Source organism: Gopherus evgoodei, chromosome 3, assembly GCF_007399415.2.
Source record: "Gopherus evgoodei ecotype Sinaloan lineage chromosome 3, rGopEvg1_v1.p, whole genome shotgun sequence".
Taxonomy (NCBI): domain Eukaryota; kingdom Metazoa; phylum Chordata; order Testudines; family Testudinidae; genus Gopherus; species Gopherus evgoodei.
The window spans coordinates 134,668,300-134,686,776 of record NC_044324.1 but is presented as its reverse complement, the minus strand read 5'-3'; the positions used below and the strand labels follow the sequence as shown (position 1 = coordinate 134,686,776).

The following is an 18,477-nucleotide window of genomic DNA, read 5'->3' as shown; positions in this document are numbered from 1 at the left end:
ACTAAGGCTTTTGCTGGCATAAGCTGTGTTGGCTGGGGACTATTTTTTCCACACTCCTAATCAACATAGCTAGGTTGGCAAAACTTAAGTGAAGACCAGGATTCAGAGAAGCCCACAAGCAAGAATGTCAGCATCCTTCTCCTTCCTGACAGGCAGGTGAGTTATTAATTAGATAGTGCCCCTGGATCTTGCTGGTTAGTATCTCTCATTTTGTATGACAACTAATAAGTTTAGGGATGTATGATAAGTGTCTGAAAACTTGTCAACCAGGGTACTCATAATATGGAAGATTAAGAATTAATAAACCTTCATTCAGACAACTATTCAAGCTAACTGCAAGTGAGCTCTCTCCCAAAATTCTTCCCCTGTCCCTTTATGTCTGTTTACACAATACTCATTTTATTACTAGAGTTTAAGAATTATACCTTGGCAAACACTTTATCATCTGTCTTTTGGAAACCAAGGTATACATCTACAATTAGGCAAAACAAACAAAGACCAAATGAATTTAAACAGCATCCAACTTTCTAAACAGACCAATATTTCACTTTTGAGAGAGAGAAGTTTGACAGTTCATCCTTTCAATGTTAACCATATTGTGTCTTCAAATTTGACCCACTCTGCAGAATCTGATCTGAAAAAGGGTAGAAGTCAAACTGCGTGTTGGTCAACTAGCCGCTACAATAAAGCTTTTGTGAATAACAGCCAGAATGATGATCTACTAGATTAAACCTGAATGAGGTTTGAAAATCCTAAAAGGCTCTGGTGAGGTGGTTGCTGGCTCTGAGTCAGGCATGTACAATAGTTATATGTTCTTCTTACTAAAAATAAGTTTTTATTAGAATTAACATAACTTTCAAAAGGTTATTTTTATTAGTAAGCTTCTGCTACAATATATATACAGTTTTTTAAAATATGTAAAAGTTTACAGTAGCGTACTTCAAAAGATTAATAACCTTAATATTAAATATTTAACATTATGGAGTCATCTAAGATTGTTTGCATATGGTCAACCATATGATTTGTTTTAACATACGTTCTTTGCTTCAACACCCACACATTATATGCCCATCTAGAGGAAAACCATGATTTCAAAAGGCTTTACAAACAACTGTCAAATCTACAGTGTTACATTTGGCAAGTTATATTTTAAAACTCCATACAAGCAATGCATTAATATGAAAAAAAAGGAAAATTTAGTTAAGGACTGGTTTATATGTTAAATGTCCATGCTATCAAGTATGCAGGAGGAATTCAGGATGTAAGTTTTAACTATTTTTAAAAAAATCATCTTATTTTATTCAAGCATCAGTTAGAGACCTCAAGAAAAACAAAGGCAAGGTAAGTCATTGTCCCTGCCCAAGAGCTTTCCATCAAACTAAACAAGGCAGTTATGGGGTGAGAGAAAGGGATGTTATAACATAAAAGCAAGTGAACGAAGTGATGGTCTGAAAATGTGGTGAGATTCAGGAGGTTTAAAATAAATTATTGGGTGGCTTTTAGTTATTTTACTTATGCTTGTAATTCTGTTTACACACACACACACACACACTAAATGTATTATGAGGCAGAGTGGGTGAGGAGGGAAGGTATTAGATGGAAGGAAAAACAAAGAAGAAGGAACATTCAGGAATATTTTATAGGAAAGAGCAGAGGATCATGGTGTACTAAGACTGAAATAAAGAGACAGGGGAGGGTGGAAGAAGAGGGTTAAGGCAAACTGCTTGCCAAATAGCAGAGAGGAAAAAGTGACCAGAGTAAACATTGTACCAAGCATAGTTTGATGATATCAGCATCTGAGGGTGCCTGCAGATACTGCTTTTATAACTGCTCCTGCCATCATGAGCATCTGCCCACTGGACAGCTCCTGCCAGAAAGTTCTCCCTTCTGAGCTCATATGGCTGGAGGAGAAGTGGGGCCTAGCACTCTGTGGCAGGAAGTTTAGTTGTCATCTCCCCCTTAGTCAAGAACTGGTATATGTGAAGGAACACTTTTGGTGTGTCTTGATTCAATCAAAATATTCCGGATATATCACCACAAATACCCATGGTCTTTTTTCAACACATACTATCTATGGTACTTGCAAAATCAGATATTTCTAAGTTCTGAAATACTTTCAGTGGACCATGAAGTTTTTAGACAATTATGGAAACAGATTTTTTTTTTTTAATTAAAAACACTTCTCTGGTATATGGCCCTTCCCTAGATACAGTTGAACACATTTTTGGGCTCTGTTTTCATGTTTAATTTTGCTGTACATCACAAATTAGTAATAGAAATTGATTAGTTAGTGGAGAATAATATTTTAATTGGTTAACTGAAAACTGATACGTGCAATTACAGTGCACACAAATTTAAGAATTTATTAAAAGATTATACTGTGCTTTGAAGTATTGGTCCAATTCTGCAAAAAGGAGAGGTTACTTACCTTCCACAGTAACTGGACTTCTTCGAGATGTGTGCCCCTATGTGTGCCCTATGTGCATTTCAGGTGCACATGTACCCTAAGTGCATTTGATCTGAGATTTTCAGTTCCAGTGCCCATTTGGCCCATGCACAAGCTCCAGACCTCCTCATGCCCTATATCAAGGATAAGAACTGCTCCCAGTTCCTTCTCTGCCAAGTCTCTCAAGATGAGACTCGAAGGGGAAGTAGTGGAGCACCCACCGAGAAACAGGTCTCAAAGAACTCCAGTTACTGTACAAAGTAGGTAGCCTCTCCTTCTTCGGGAAGTGTCCTGAAGTGGGTGCTCCACTTCAAGTGACTCCCAAAACAGTACTCATGGCAGCAGGAAGTGACCTTTGGAGCCGAATTTAATACCAACTGGACTGTCTTGCCAACAGCAGCATCTGATCTGGAAGCACATACCAGGGAATAGAGTTTGGAAAAAGCATGAATTCATGCCCAAGTTGCAGCCTTGCAAATTTCTGCAACTGATACATTTTTCAACAGTGCATGGACTTGGATGGGGATCTTGTAATAAGGAGGGGGCTGAATGTGACCTGTTTTAGAAGGGGTTGAATGTGACCAGTCTAATAAGAAAGAAAGAAAGACAGAAAGACAGAAAGACAGACAGAAAGAAAGACAGAAAGAAAGACAGAAAGAAAGACAGAAAGAAAGACAGAAAGACAGAAAGAAAGAAAGAATACATCTGGACACATACTTTGAAAGTCTGCGTGGAAACTGGGGGTCTCTTGGATCTGTTCACAAACAAGACAAACAGTTTAGGAGACTTTCTAGATAGCATTCTGTGTGGATGGAACCAAACTAATGCACTTCTAATGTCCAAGCTATGGAAGGCAACCTCCTCCGTGGTCTGGTCTGGCTTCAGGAAAAAAAATGGAACGTGGCTAACCTGGTTAATGTGGAACTCAGAAGACACTTTAGGCAGATGTGGCCGTAAAGATACTCTTTCCTTGAAGAAAACTGCCAAGGAAGGATCTGCCATTTAGCGCCCCTAATTCTCCAACTCTCCAGGAAGAAGTGATAGCTACCAAGAAAGCTGCCTTCAAAGACAGGTGTAGCAATGCACGTTTAGCCAATGGTTCAAAGGAAGGTTTCATTAGGCAATTAAGGAACAAGTTCAAAATCTATGCAAGTGTGGGCTCTCTAAGCTACAGAAAAAGGGTTAATCAACTCCTTGATGAATCTATCTGTTGTGGGGTGGGCAAACACTGAGAATCCCTCTCTGGGGGAATGAAAAGCTGTAACTGCAATCAAACTGTGATGGCACTCGCAGAAAGACCCAACTTTTTAAAATTCAACAGGTAATCCAAACCAGTAGAGAGGGGAGAGAGAAATGGGGAGAACTTCTGCTGGATAGACCAATGGTGAAATCTCTTACTTTTGCAGGTGTTTCTCCAGATGAAGTGGAGCACTCATAGAGATGCTACTCAAAGAAGAACACTAAATATATTGTAACAGTTTGGCAAAAAATGTTAAGTAGGAGAAATAGTTTTTAAGGTCTTCACAGTTATTGTGCATTAGGAAAATGTATGCCTTATATACTGTACGTAAAATCCATATGCTGAAAACTGCTGCTTTTCAAAAACCTACCTTCTTTTTGTCCCTCATTGAGCCCTTTCCTCGGACCATTATCTTGCATCCTGTTTCTGCCTCGAGCTGTTTAGCTGTTAGTCCTCTGGGACCAAGGATTCTTCCCACAAAATTGAACTGGAATAAAGGAGAGGAGAGGAAAAAAAAATCTTTACTTCTCTTTAAATACAGCGATCACAAAATTATTCAAAAATCTATCAAGATGTATTTACAGCTCTAAGATGTCATCATATGTTGCATAAGAGCATACACTAAATCCTTGATTTAACTAAAGACAAGAAGGCTAACATTTGTGGACTAAGTAGATCAGATTTGCATGATCTTCACGCAAGAAAGTAATTTCACTATTACATCCAAAGTCATCTTTCAATTTACCAAATTAAAATTTACAGTAATCCCTTCCTGAAACACCTCCTTCCAAAATTCTTACACATTTACTGAATACAAAAACATCTGAGAGAACAAAAATTTAAGCAACATAAAATGCTGAAAATATACACAGTTGCAAAAAAAAAAAAAAAAAAAAAAAAGAGTAAATTTCAGTTTTTAAATAGAGAAAACTTTCAGCAGAATGCTGGGTTTATCCTCTTTTGCATGACCAGGGACTAAGAAACAAAGATTTCTCTTCTATTGGTCCAACACTAGCTCTACACAGAAAATGGCCAACAGAATTTTTGGTGTGCTGCAAGTTTCAGTCATAAGGAGGAAGATTTTACACACCACAGTTTTTACTCTGTTTACTGTTTGTGTTAAGCGTTCACTAAGAAACTGACTGCCATCAACAAGGGATGATATTCTTTATATTACTGTTTATTAGATTAATTGTACTCAGCACTGATCTGTTCCTGATATATCCACACTGTAGTTTCTTAAAATTAGTTCCACTCTGAACACTGAAATTCCAATTAACTACATATTCAATACATTGTGGAATTTATATCCATATAATATATAGGAACAAGGCTGGGAATATGTATGAAAACATTTAAGTGTTTATTTCTCAGACCAAAAATTAAGTAAGAGGGAGTTAGGTTGAGAACACAAAGCAGGATTTTAGGGTAATAAACATTACAGGAATGCTGAAATTATCTCTAAAACAAGCTGTAAAACAACAGAAATTCAGAGTCAAATATACTCATTCATAAGCCTAATATTTTTCGTATAAAAGTGACATTAAAAAGTGGGATTCGGCTTATAAATGGGTCTACACCAATATTTGATGATTTTAAACTCTATGGAATCATTGAATTGAATATTTAATACATTGTCATTTTGTTTACCTGGATCCTCTGCAGGCATGGAGCCCCTCAGTTCCCTGTGGCCGCGGTTCACCGTTCTCAGCCACATGGAGCTGAAGGGCTCCATTCCCGCAGACACTCCAGGTAAACAAAACATCCCGACCCACCAGCAACTTACTCTGACGGTCAGGAGCCAAAGTTTACCAACTCTGGAAATATAGGGTCGGCTTATGAAAGGATCATACAATTTTTGCTATTTTTACCTAAACATCTTGGGGGGTCGGCTGATAAACAAACAGACTAATGAACTGTTAAATTTAAATGTTAAATTTAAAAGCAATTTAAACATCAAGATAAAGAAATGCATAGTATGGGAACCCAAACAATCCAAATCAGTCCTGCCACTGGCTCTCCCTAGAATGAATAGACTATTTACCTACCTAACAGGTATGCTGTGATGCTTAATTAATATTAATAAAGTGCTTTCAGATCATCTGATTAACAAGATTCTGTGTGCAAAGTAGTATGCATTAAAATATTTGTAACAAGGGGAAATAACACTGAGTTGATAGAATACCTACAGGTGTAAATGAACATTATATTAAATTCACAGCATGTGGGAGGCACAAACATTAATTCATTTTTTGTTTTATTTTCCACTGGTTAAGACACTGACCATAATTACTCCATTTAATACAAAAACAAACACTGTCTTGCCTAAATGTCAAGCTGTTTTAGAGTGACTTTACTATGGGGAAAATGTTACCACATACTGTTTTGTATACTGTTGAATACAGCAGTTTTCTAATAATACACATTATCAGGAATTTATTTAGTTTTTACAACTTGTAAGCTTTACAAATTTTATTTAATCTTAAAATAATTTTTTATCTGGTACTGATGCTTTTGATAATTTTCCTCCTTCTATAAAGCATGTGAAAGGAGTTCAGATAGATCTGATTATTAAACGAATATACAGTAAAACCTGTTCCTTTAACAGGTTCAATCTGTTGCCAGGTATTACTTTCTTTTTTAATTTCACTGCAATACTTTTTTCTTCATTGTATCCTGGGCATTTGGGAACACACTGAAGGATATTTTTAACACATAGGAAGAGAAGCAACCAGCTGGCCCAATCTGAAGTATAAACCTGAACTACATGTCCTAATTGTATACATTATTCTGACAGCCCGTCAATGTCACTGGTAAGTGATAATTTTACTTGTAAATCATTCAGGTATATTAAATAAGTGGAAAACTAACGTTCAGCAGTGAAATCCTTCTCTGTGTTCCATGCAGAGGAACAGCAGTGGGAACAGAAATAGGAATAGAAAAATGGAAATACAAGCAGGTTTAACAGATGTTCAACTATCACAAGGTACAAATCACAGCTACTTTTAACAAATATCAAGACACACAAGTGCGTTAAAGTTTACACAGATCTGACGAATATTGCTGAAGTCTAGTTTTCAACATCTTCTGATTTAAAAAGATCTTAGCTGTGCACTGGTTCTGCAGTCACCTGTAAATCCACATATAAAGATATTAAATTCATAAACAGCATGCTGAAAGTTATTTATCATTGATCAGGACACACAGATGAATGAAGACAGTCAGGGATGGATTCAAACACCAAGCTTCTACTTTTTTAACTCCATACTGGGCAGGGGCTCTATATGCCCACGCTACCCCTCTCTTACCCTGTTGTCACACAACAGCCATTTAACTGAGTCCAGTGTGGGGTTACAGGGCTCCCACCAGAAACTCAGGATAGACACTCTTTAGTCTACCCCTACAACTCAGCACACTTCTGAATCCTGTCATGCACTTCCCACAAAGGGAGATCTGAGTCTGCTCAGGGGAGTTCAGGGGCTGGGAGGGGGGAACCTGGTCTGGGGAGCAGCCCCTGAGGACAGCTGGCCCCTGGGGTCTACAAAGGCTCGTTGGGATTTGTCCCTGAATGAACCGATGTACATGGGGGGAAGGGGGCGCAAGGTGGAAGTTTCGTCTAGGGTGCAAGATATCCTTGCATCGGCCCCGCTTCAGGGGGTTCGTGCACCTGAGGTTAAGAAACACTGCACTAAACTGATAAGATCTGCATTTTAATTTAATTTTAAATGAAGCTTCTTAAACATTTTTTAAAACTTGTTTACTTTACATACAACTGTTTATAGACAGAGAGAGAGACCTTCTAAAAAGGTTAAAATGTATTACTGGCACGGAAACCCTTAATTAGAGTGAATAAATGAAGACTTGGCACACCACGTCTGAAAGGTTGCTGATCCCTGATCTAGACCATCACAGCTCTTAAAAACCTCCAATGACAGATATTTCACAAAATCCCATTTCAATTTATTCCAGTGCTAAAATACCCTGACAGTTAGGACGTTTTTCCTAATATCCAACCTAAACCACCCCACTGCAATTTAAGCCCATTGTTTCGTGTACTAGCCTCATAAGTTAAGGAGAACTATTTTTCTCCCTTCTCTTTGTAACAACCTTTTATGTACTTGAAAATTTATGTCTCCCCTCAAGTCTTCTCTTCAGACCAAACTAACCCAGTTTTTTTAATCTTCCCTCACAGGTCATGTTTTCTAGACCTTTAACCATTTCTGTTGCTCTTCTCTGGACTTTCCAATTTGTCCACATCTTTCCTGAACTGGACACAATACTGCAGCTGAGGTCTAATCAACACAGAATAGAAGGGAAGAATTACTTCTTGTATCTTATTTACAACACTCCTGCCAATACCTCCCAGAATTATGTTTGCATTTTTTGCAACAGTGTCACACTGTTCACTCAGTTAGCTTGTGATCCACTACGACCCCCCAGATCCTGTTCTGCAATACTTCTTCCTAGGCAGTCATTTCCCGTTCTGTATGTGTGCAACTGACTGTTCTTTCCTAAGGGGAATACTTGCCATTTATCCTTATTGAATTTCTTCCTATTTACTTCAGACCATTTCTCCAGATCATTTTGAATTTTAATCCTATCCCTCAAAGCACTTACAACTAGACTGACCAGAGAGCAAGTGTGAAAAATCAGGACGGGGGGGGGGAGAGGGGTACTAGGAGCCTATATAAGAAAAAGACCCAAAAATCGGGACTGTTCCTATAAAATCAGAACGTCTGGTTACCCTACTTGCAACCCCTCCCAGCTTGATATCCGCAAATTTTAAAATTGCATTCTCTATGCCATTATCTAAATCACTGATGAAGATATTCAACAGACCCAGATGAGAACTGATCCCTGCAGGATCCCACTTGATATGACCTTCCACCTTGACTGTGAATCACTGATGACTACTCTGGGAATGGTTTTCTAACCAATTGTGCATCCACCTTATAGTAGTTTCAGCTAGGCTATATATCTCTAGTTTGTTAATGAAAGGTCACGTGAGACAGCATCAAAAGCCTAACTAAAGCTGAGATATGTCACATTTTCCCCCACTCCACCCCATCCACAAAGCTTGTTTTCCTGTCAGAGGAGGATATTAGGTTGATTTGACATGATTTGTTCTCGACAAACCCATGTTGACTGTTACTTATCTTTTAGGTGTCTGGAAACTGATTGCTTAATTATTTGCTCCATTATCTTTCCAGGTACTGAAGTTAAAATGACTGGTCTGTAATTCCCCGGGGCTATCCTTATTCCACTTTTTACAGTATTCTAACATGTCTTAAAGTCATCAGGGCCTGATGAAATACATCTAACTTTCTTGTTATTTTTTAAATTCTTTTCCTATTTTAGTCTCCGATCCTACCTCATTTTCACTGGCATTCATTAAGATATCCAATTGCTACAACATTTTTGTTGAAAACCAAAAACACTTAGCACTTCTGCCATTTCCACATTTTCTCTTCTAGTTTCCCCCTCCTCATTGAGTAACGGGTTTACCCTGTCCCTGGTCTTCCATTTGCGTTTAACGTATTTATAGAATGTTTTCTTGTTACCCTTTATGTCTCCAGCTAATTTAATCTCTTTTGTGCCTTAGACTTTCTAATTCTGTCCCTACATACTAAGGTTATTTGTTTATACTCATCCTTTGTAATCTGACCTAGTTTCCACTCAATCTCAGTTTTCAGATTTAAAAAAAGAAGTTTCTAGCCCTTGTGTGGCCTGACTCATGATCTTTAACATTTGGGGTGGCAAATCTGGAACTTCTCCATCCTGCCTCACTGTTTCCTGCCTCACTTTTCAGTTCAATTGTCTACCATAGACCATAGGAAGCAGCCGTCTTCCCTCAGATCAGCCAGATGATAGCCAACTTCACCAAGAGTGACCTTACTTCTAGAGCCCTGGAATCTGATGGCACTCAACTACACGTGCCAGGTACGGGTAGGGTCAGGTCGGAAGGGAAAATAACTGGACACTCTTTAGTTTAGGTGGGTTCTCCTTCTCCTGCCCATGGGTTAGCAAAGGAGCAGCTGCATGCCCTGTATGCCTTTCCTTTGCTGAGCTGAGGAATCACAGCAGTGCCCGCCCCTCACTCCGCAACATCCAGGTGTGGTGGCAGCAGGGCACTTCACTGCTTTGTCAACCCCGCAAACAGGAGGCAGCAACACTAACCCAGGCTTTAAAATTAAGCCCAAGCAGACCTCTACTTACATCCATATGAGAAGTCTTTACGGAAATAGTAGCCATCTTAACAGAGAGCCTATGGTTTCAGACTAACTCAGTGATCCCCAACGCGGTGCCCGCGGGGGCATCTTAATGCGCCCGCATCCTGGCCCCCGGGAGAGCACTCGCAGAAATGCCGCCAAATTTCACCAACAAGTGACATCATTGAGAGGCGTCATTCCCGAATTTCGGCAGGGATGCCTCTCGATAACGCCGCTTGTATATGGCAAGCGGTGTCATTGAGAGGTGTCGCCACCGAAATGCTGCCGAAATTCGGTGGCATTTTGGTGGGTGCTCCACTGCTGCAGTGGTCCTTCGTCTGATGCCCACCAGACGAAAAGGTTGGGGATCACTGCTCTAAGTGATGGACTAGAGCAGCCATTATGAAGACAAAATTTAGAAACAATCATTAATCACACTTTGCTTAATTATCAAACAGTTTCTTCAAATGTACCCTACTATGTTTCCAACGGCTTAACTATATTTTAGCTTTGCAGAGATGGTAACTAACCATCTGTTAGCTAGGAAGATCTAGAAAAAGGCAAAATTCACCAACACAAATTTCTTAAAATTAACTCAACATGGGTCTTTCAATTCAGATTTCTATGGAATTCCTCAAAAAATCCATTTTCACTCTCACATGCGTATCAACTCCCCTTAAGAGAACAGGTGAGGCAAAACTCATTCCATCCAAGATGTATAATGGAATTTGGCAAAAGATTGTTTCGAACAGTTAAGAATTGGACAGTCCAGATGACCGTTTTTGAAGAAAATATTGACAAATCAATGGCACTGTAGCAGGGTGGTCCCGTGCTCTTGCCCTGAAGGGCTTAAAACAGCCAGGAGGAGGGCTATGGCTGAGACAAGATGCCTGGGCTGACTGGGGAAAGTAGGCTCAGCTGTGGCCATGCCCCAATCAGGCCCAGCTGGCCCCTATAAGAGGCTGAGAGCCAGAAGCCCAAGCAGTCTCTCTCTAGCTGTTGAGAGAGATGGGCCTGGCTGCTGGGAAGCTAGAGAGAGACTGCTTGGGCTTCTGGCTCCCAGCCTCTTATAGGGGCCAGCTGGGCCTGATTGGGGCATGGCCACAGCTGAGCCTACTTTCCCCAATCAGCCCAGGCTTCTTGCCTCAGCCACAGCCCTCCTCCTAGGCTGCTTTAAGCCCTTCAAGGCAAGAGCAGGGGACCACCCTGCTACAGGCACCATCACAGTCAAAATAGTAAACAGATTTCTTAAGATAATTTTAGATGATATTCAAAAGTCTTTTGGTATTGCATTGGATAAACTGCAAGCAGATAGCTGTATTACTACTAATGCTGTTTAAATCTGGAAGGAATTTAAGGGCACATATTGGAGGATAAAGTTAAATCAGACAGTAATAAAAATGGATGCAGCTGGCGCTTACTCCGTCTTTTTCTTGCTCACTTTCTCCACCTGTTATAGTAGATGTGTAAGTACAAATGAGGTGGATGCCACTTTGACAAGGACATCTGTTAATAAATACCAGAATCATGCCCTGCCTAACAATATTTGAGAGCTGAATGAGAACTATTAAAATACATGTTAACTGCTAAGCCATCAGTAAAGTCAAGATATTGAATTGGTTTAAATTGTTGATCAGGCAGATAAATGTTCATAGAAGTGATAAGCCAGCTTTTTTGTGTAGTAGCCTCTACTATAGGAGTAAAAAGAACATTTTCTAAATTTAGAATCATTCACTCTAATTTGATAAAGTGACTGGTTGCAGAGAAAGCAGGAAAAATAGTTTTCTTTCACCAACCATGAACAAGTATTAGGCAGCAGGGGAAGGTACTAAATTCAAGAAAACAGTTCAATGCCATTTTTGTCTTATATATTCCGTTTACTAAAGCTTGTTTTGCCGGTACCTACCATTTCTTCATTTTCTGAATCTTTAATTTTAATGAAGAATTTTTTTGTTTTGTTATTTTGGCTAAAGAAAAGATTGCTCCTGGGGGTGGAGGAGAAAAAAAAAAAGAGAGAGCGCAAGAGACATTGAGCCAGGCAGCTTTATTGGGGTGAGTTAGTAGTAAATGTCTCATGAAGTTATAATTCCTCATGAAACAAAGGTATTTGCCATTCAGAAAAAAAATCTGTAAGACAGTGCAAATGAGTGGATGATAATATAAAAACCCAATTAAAGGATTAAAAAAAATACTAACAGATTCATTTAATTGTGATAATGCAGTTTATATATAACAACAGTATAACAAGTCAACATCTAGTAAAACAAATGTGTATGCAATATATTAATATTACACAGAGACAAAAATATTGCAGCATCAATGAGTATCCAAAGGAAAGAGGCAAGACCACATTGTCATATATTCAGTCATTGACTGTCAGCACATTTTAATACAGACAGAGCCTTCACCACAATGCATGGATCTGAGCTGGCAACAAGCAGCCCACCTATCAGAAGAAGACCGTTTCAACTCCCATGTCACTGAGGCCTGGGCTACACTGGCACTTGACAGCGCTGCAACTTTCACACTCAGGGGTGTGAAAAAACACCCCCCTGAGCGCTGCAGGATACAGCGTTGTAAAGCCTCAGTGTAATCAGCGCTGCAGTGCTGGGAGCGTGGCTCCCAGCACTGCAAGCTACACCTGTATGTGATTTACGTGCAGCGCTGGGAGAGCTCTCTCCCAGCGCTGGAGCTACGACCACACTCACACTTCGCAGCGCTGCCATGGCAGCGCTTTGAAATTTCAAGTGTAACCATACCCCCAGACTCTGTCTCAAATCATACCTACATACAAGATAGGTAGTGATGGAGTTGAAACTCAGTGCAGTACACACACAGAACTCTAACTTCACCGTTATGTACACAGATGCTAACAGTGCACACAAATGTGGAAAATGTATCAGTGGAATGTAAGGACTGACCACTCCATAAAAGGGACTGACATCAAGAATGAAACTTAGAATAAAATTTGGCTGCTTTGACTGAAGTATAGTAACTGATTTACTGGGTAAAGAGACTAGATAAGGCGGAGTTTCCCTTTCTTTCCCTTTTATGCTACCTGACGTATAACCATCTAAGACAATACATGTTCAGATAATACAGTAGAATAATACTTCTATTAAGCTGACTGCTTCCAAACATTTTTAGTATCTTTTAAAATCTTAAACACTACTTAAAAATAGCTCACAAAGCAGCCTATCCTAAAAGCCAAGTACAGTACAACAAACAGAATATAAGAGACAACTGTCTACTACATACTGAAATATTCTGTCCTGACAATTGCACATGACCAGCCCAACTTCCCAATCTACTACCAAGGTCACGCTGAAAACTTTTGCTGACAAACAATTGCTTCCCCGCAAGAAAAGAAAAAGAAAAAGAACCTGACTCCTAATTTCTATTTCCTTCAGGTTAATTTCCTTCATAGGCTATCCCTGGCCTTAAAACCCATGGATACAGAGTTCAAAATTAAATAAAAAACAAACAGGAAAGAAGCAGACCCCCTGTTTTAGAAAAATTCTGACAATGCCATTTATTCTTTTGTGCATTTGGGGTACACAGTACCTGTGGGGGGGACAGAGAAGCTGTAATTTCTGAGCACAACCCAGGGAATATTTCAAAGGGACTTAGGGTGCACCTACTGTTAACCTGCAAAGCGAAGACAGGGCTGGCACAGCTCAGAAAGTGCTTGAAAGGCTGGTGGTATTAGGGAGTTGACACTCAGGGCTTGTCTACATCAGAAAGTTGCAGCGCTGGTGAGGGAGTTACAGCGCTGCAACTTTGAGAGTGTCCACATCTGCAGGGCATCACCAGCGCTGCAACTCCCTGTTTGCAGCGCTGGCCGTACTCCCGTTTTGTCTCGGGTGTAGAGGATCCAGCGCTGGTGATCCAGCGCTGGTAATGCAATGTAGACACTCACCAGCGCTTTTCTTGACCTCCGTGGAATAAGCAGGTATCCCAGCATACCTGAGGATACCTCTCTGGTAATCAAGAAAACTCCTCTGCCCTGTGCTCACCTGACCCCTCCTTTAAATGCCCCGGGAAATTTCAAAAATCACCTTCCTGTTTGCTCAGTCAGGCGTGGAGAGCAATTAATCAATCAATCATTCAGCGACCATGCCTCCACGCAACAAACGATCCCCAGCATGGACCAATGCAGAGCTGCAGGATCTAATTAGTGTGTGGGGAGATGAGGCTGTTCAAACACAGCTGCGCTCTAGAAGGAGAAACTACGATACCTATGGTCAGATATCGCAGTCCATGATGAGAAGGGGCTACGAACGGGACGCCTTGCAATGCAGAGTAAAAATTAAGGAGTTGAGGAGTGCATACTGCAAAGCCCGTGAGGGAAACCGACGCTCAGGAGCAGCCCCCACAACCTGCAGGTTTTACAAGGAGCTGGATGCCATTCTTGGGTGTGACCCCACCGTGAATCCTAGAAGCACGATGGAGAGTTCAGAGCAGGGAGACGTGGGGGATGGTGTAGAGGATGAATACAGTGATACTACTGGCGTTGAGGGGGACACCCCGGAGTCTCAGGACACAGGCAGCCAGGAGCTCTTCTCTAGCCCTGAGGAGACTAGCCAGTCCCAGCAGCTGGAAGCGGACGTTGATGAGGAAGCTGAGGATCGTGCTCGTGGTAAGTAGATTGCAATGCTTTGTGCTAGCAGGATTCTCGTTATGGCTGACTGCATGCATGCCTAAACGTGGAATAGCCTATTGATTTGATCTATGACATCTGTGTAATCTGCCTGAGTAATCTCTTGAAAAGTTGCAGCTAGATCTTGTGCAATGTGCTTTAACAAGTTTATAGGTAGAGCCACCGTGGTCCCTGTCCCGTTCAGGCTAACTCGTCCGATCCACTGTGCAGCGAGGGGTGGGGGGACCATGGCCGCACACAGGCGAGCTGCATAGGGGCCAGGGCGGTATCCGCATTCCTGTAGAAGACCCTCCCGCTCTTCCTTGGTAACACGCAGCAGTGATATGTCTGGCATTATGAAAGCCTGTGGATAGTTTAGGGATAACTGAGGGCAGGTACCTAGAAGCACGGCTCCCCAGCGCAAGGCGCTCTGTTTCCTCTGCCCCAATCCACCAAACCCCTCCCCCGCCCTTCCCAGCACGTAGGCATCCAGACGGAGTGCTTCTTCCTCACCTGCCCTGCTGTGTGCTCTGTCCGTCCCCCACCCCCCCTTCCAAGCGGGAAACGTGTCCAGCGGGGTGCTTCTTCCTCGCCGATCCCCCCTTCCAAGCTGGAAACCTGCCCTGCTGTGTGCTCTGTCCGTCCCCCACCCCCCCTTCCAAACGTGAAACCTGCTCTGCTGTGTGCTCTGTCCATCCCCCACCCCCCCTTCCAAGCGGGAAACGAGTCCTGCGGGGTGCTTTTTACTCACCCGGCCCCCCTTCCAAGCAGGAACCAAGACATCCCACTAACATGGGAGAATTTTAAGCAAAAGTACTCACCCCACTGCTAGACATGTCTTAGCTTTCTTGAAGTCTACAGTGTTATGTGAGGTATGTGAGAGGGATGCTACCTACAGTTTACAGTGTCCTTCAAAAGTTGATAATAAACAATGATGCCCTGTGTTTTACATGTCTCTGTCTCTATTTTTTCTAGGCAACTCGAGTAATGCAGCTGTGTCACCAGCCTCACGTAGACTGCAGAATTTGAGGCGCAATCCTAGGAAATCAAAAGAGGAGCTGATCAAGACCGTTCTGAACCACTACAACAGGGAAAGTAGGAAGACTGAGGAGTGGAGAAAAAGTGTACAGGAATGGAGGCAGAGTTTACAGGAATGGAGGCTGACTGAAAGCAGGAGACAGGAATTGTCTGCCAAAAGAATAGCCAGGCAGATGATGAGACTACTGTCTCGCCAAACCAAGTCTTTTGAGTCTCTTGTAGCCATGCAGACAAATATAAACCGTGATATCCCACAGCCTTCCCAAAGCACTGTTACTTGTCCCCCTGTGTATCCTCAAAATAGCTTTATGCAGCACCCAGTTCCTTATTATCATCAGCTGCCCCCAACACCTATTAGGTCACCTAGTAACCAAGATATGTTTAATTCTTACCCAGTGCACTCCACCCCAATCATTCTGCAGCAAAGCAACGGTGACTTGCATCAGGCGGTTACAATTGAGTAAAATAGGAAATATTAAAACATCTGAATGTACGGTGAACTACCCATACCCCCTTTCCTGTTTTTTACTGTATGACAAATAAAAGGATTTCGTTTGTATTTCTTTCCCTATGTTTTATTGGTGATAGAAATGGTTAATTATACACAGCAATGTAAAGCAAAGCACAACACATGCACCAATCATTACTGCTGGCTCTCAGCATCAAATTGCTCCCTTATAGCATCCCTAATCCTTGAAGCCCTTTCCTGGGCCTCCCTGTTAGCCCTGCTCTCTGGCTGAGCAAACTCATTCTCCAAACGTCTAACCTCGGAGGTCCATTCCTCACTGAACCTTTCACCCTTCCCTTCACAAATATTATGGAGGGTGCAGCACACGCATATAACAGCGGTAATGCTGCTTTCCATCAAATCTAGCTTCCCGAACAGACTGCGCCAGCGGGCTTTCAAACGGCCAAAAGCACGCTCCACAGTCATTCTACAGCGGCTCAACCTGTAGTTGAACCGTTCCTTGCTCCTGTCAAGCTTCCCCGTGTATGGTTTCATGAGCCATGGCATTAATGGGTAAGCGGGGTCTCCCAGAATCACAATGGGCATTTCCACTTCCCCTACTGTTATCTTGTGATCTGGGAAAAAGGTCCCGGCCCTAAGCCTCCTGAACAGGGCACTGTTCCTAAATATGCGTGCATCGTGCACCTTTCCAGGCCATCCAGAGTAAATGTCAGTGAAATGCCCTCGGTGATCCACAAGCGCTTGCAGAACCACAGAGAAGTACCCCTTGCGATTAATATACTCCGATGCCAGGTGGGGTGGAGAGATAATAGGAATATGCGTCCCATCTACTGCCCCTCCACAGTTAGGGAAGCCCATTTCTGCAAAGCCATCTAAAATTTCCTGCACGTTCCCAAGAGTCACGGTTTTTCTTGTCAGTGTTCGATTAATGGCCCTGCAAACTTGCATCAGCACCATTCCAACGGTGGACTTTCCCACTCCGAACTGGTTCGCCACCGATCGGAAACAGTCTGGAGTTGCCAGCTTCCAGATTGCAATAGCCACCCGCTTCTCCACAGAAAGGGCATCTCTAAATCTCGTGTTCATGCGCCGCAGGTTGGGGGCGAGATCATCACAAAGTGCCATGAAAGTGGCTTTCCTCATACGAAAGTTCTGCAGCCACTGCTCGTCATCCCATGACTGCAGGACGATGTGATCCCACCACTGAGTGCTGGTTTCCCGAGCCCAAACGCGCCGCTCCACGGAGCAGAGCATGTCTGTTATTGCCATTAGCACTGTACTGTCTGCATATTGATGCGATTCAGTACCATCGTCCCACTCCTCAATGTCAGTCACACGCACATTTAGCAGCCTAAGGATTAGATCAACAGTAAGGCGAGATGTGCTGGCAATAGTCATTAGTAAGGTATTCAGTACCTGAGGATCCATTCTTGAAAGATAATGCAGAAAAACCGCTTTAGAGTCACAATGCTGCCACAGTGCTCCGCATGTGTACCAAAGCAACGCTGGCCGTTGGAACAGGAACAGGAACAGGAAGCAGAAGGACAGTCACACTTCCTTCCCCTTCCCACAAGCCCCAGCGCCGCTTTGGGACGAGGTGCCCTGTGGGATAGCCGCCCACAATGCATCACTCCCAACAGCGCTGCAGTGTGGCCACATCTAACAGCACTTGCAGCGCTGCTAGCAGTAGGTGTGGCCACTCTGCAGCGCTGGCCCTATACAGCTGTACTAATACAGCTATAACAACCAGCGCTGTAAAGTTTTAGATGTAGACATGGCCTCAGCCACACCCAGGCAAAATCCCTCATGCTGGAGACAAGGGCAACAAGGTGACTCTCAGTCCTGAGTACCCGAGAACAATCACATCTGTACTCAGGCTCCTAGTATTGGTGTAACAAACAAGAGGAAGAGGAATTGCTCATTTATGAGCATAAAGTCCATCTACTTGGTATTACTGAAGCCTGGAGCATAAAGTCAATCGACTTGGTACTACTCCAACCTCCTGTATAACACAGGCCATGAAACTTTCACAAAGCAATTCCTAGAACATATCTTGTAGGAAAAAATCCAATCTTGATTTAAAAATCATGAGTCATATGACTGGAATGTTAAAAACAATGGCTATAATCTATCTGGGAAGGATCAAGCAGACAAAAAGAGAGAGAGAGTGGCATTAAACGTTTCTGAGTCACTGACAACTCAGAAGAAAATTATCTTGAATGCTTATGATCAATGAGCTAACAAATAAAGCATAAGATGGAGTCTTAGGGCTTGTCTACATCACAAAGTTGCAGCGCTGGTGAGGGGGTTACAGCGCTGCAACTTAGGAGGTGTACACATCTGCAGGGCATCACCAGCGCTGCAACTCCCTGTTTGCAGCGCTGGCCGTACTCCCGTTTTGTCTCGGGTATAGAGGATCCAGCGCTGGTAATCAAG

The 18,477-nt window shown here is 42.2% G+C and overlaps 1 protein-coding gene across 10 annotated transcripts in view; it reads right to left on the bottom strand.

The window, feature by feature from the left end:
* QKI (QKI, KH domain containing RNA binding) overlaps nucleotides 1-18,477 on the bottom strand; it is a 340,409-nt gene that overhangs the window by 179,785 nt on the left and 142,147 nt on the right. For all 10 annotated transcript variants that reach the window (XR_003999652.1, XR_003999651.1, XM_030556709.1 and 7 more), the window contains one exon: nucleotides 4,057-4,173. Coding sequence is in view for 8 of the 10 variants with exons in the window: in XM_030556709.1 (XP_030412569.1) it covers nucleotides 4,057-4,173 (117 nt within the window). In the remaining 2 variants the exon portion in view is untranslated. The remainder of the gene's footprint in view (nucleotides 1-4,056; nucleotides 4,174-18,477) is intronic.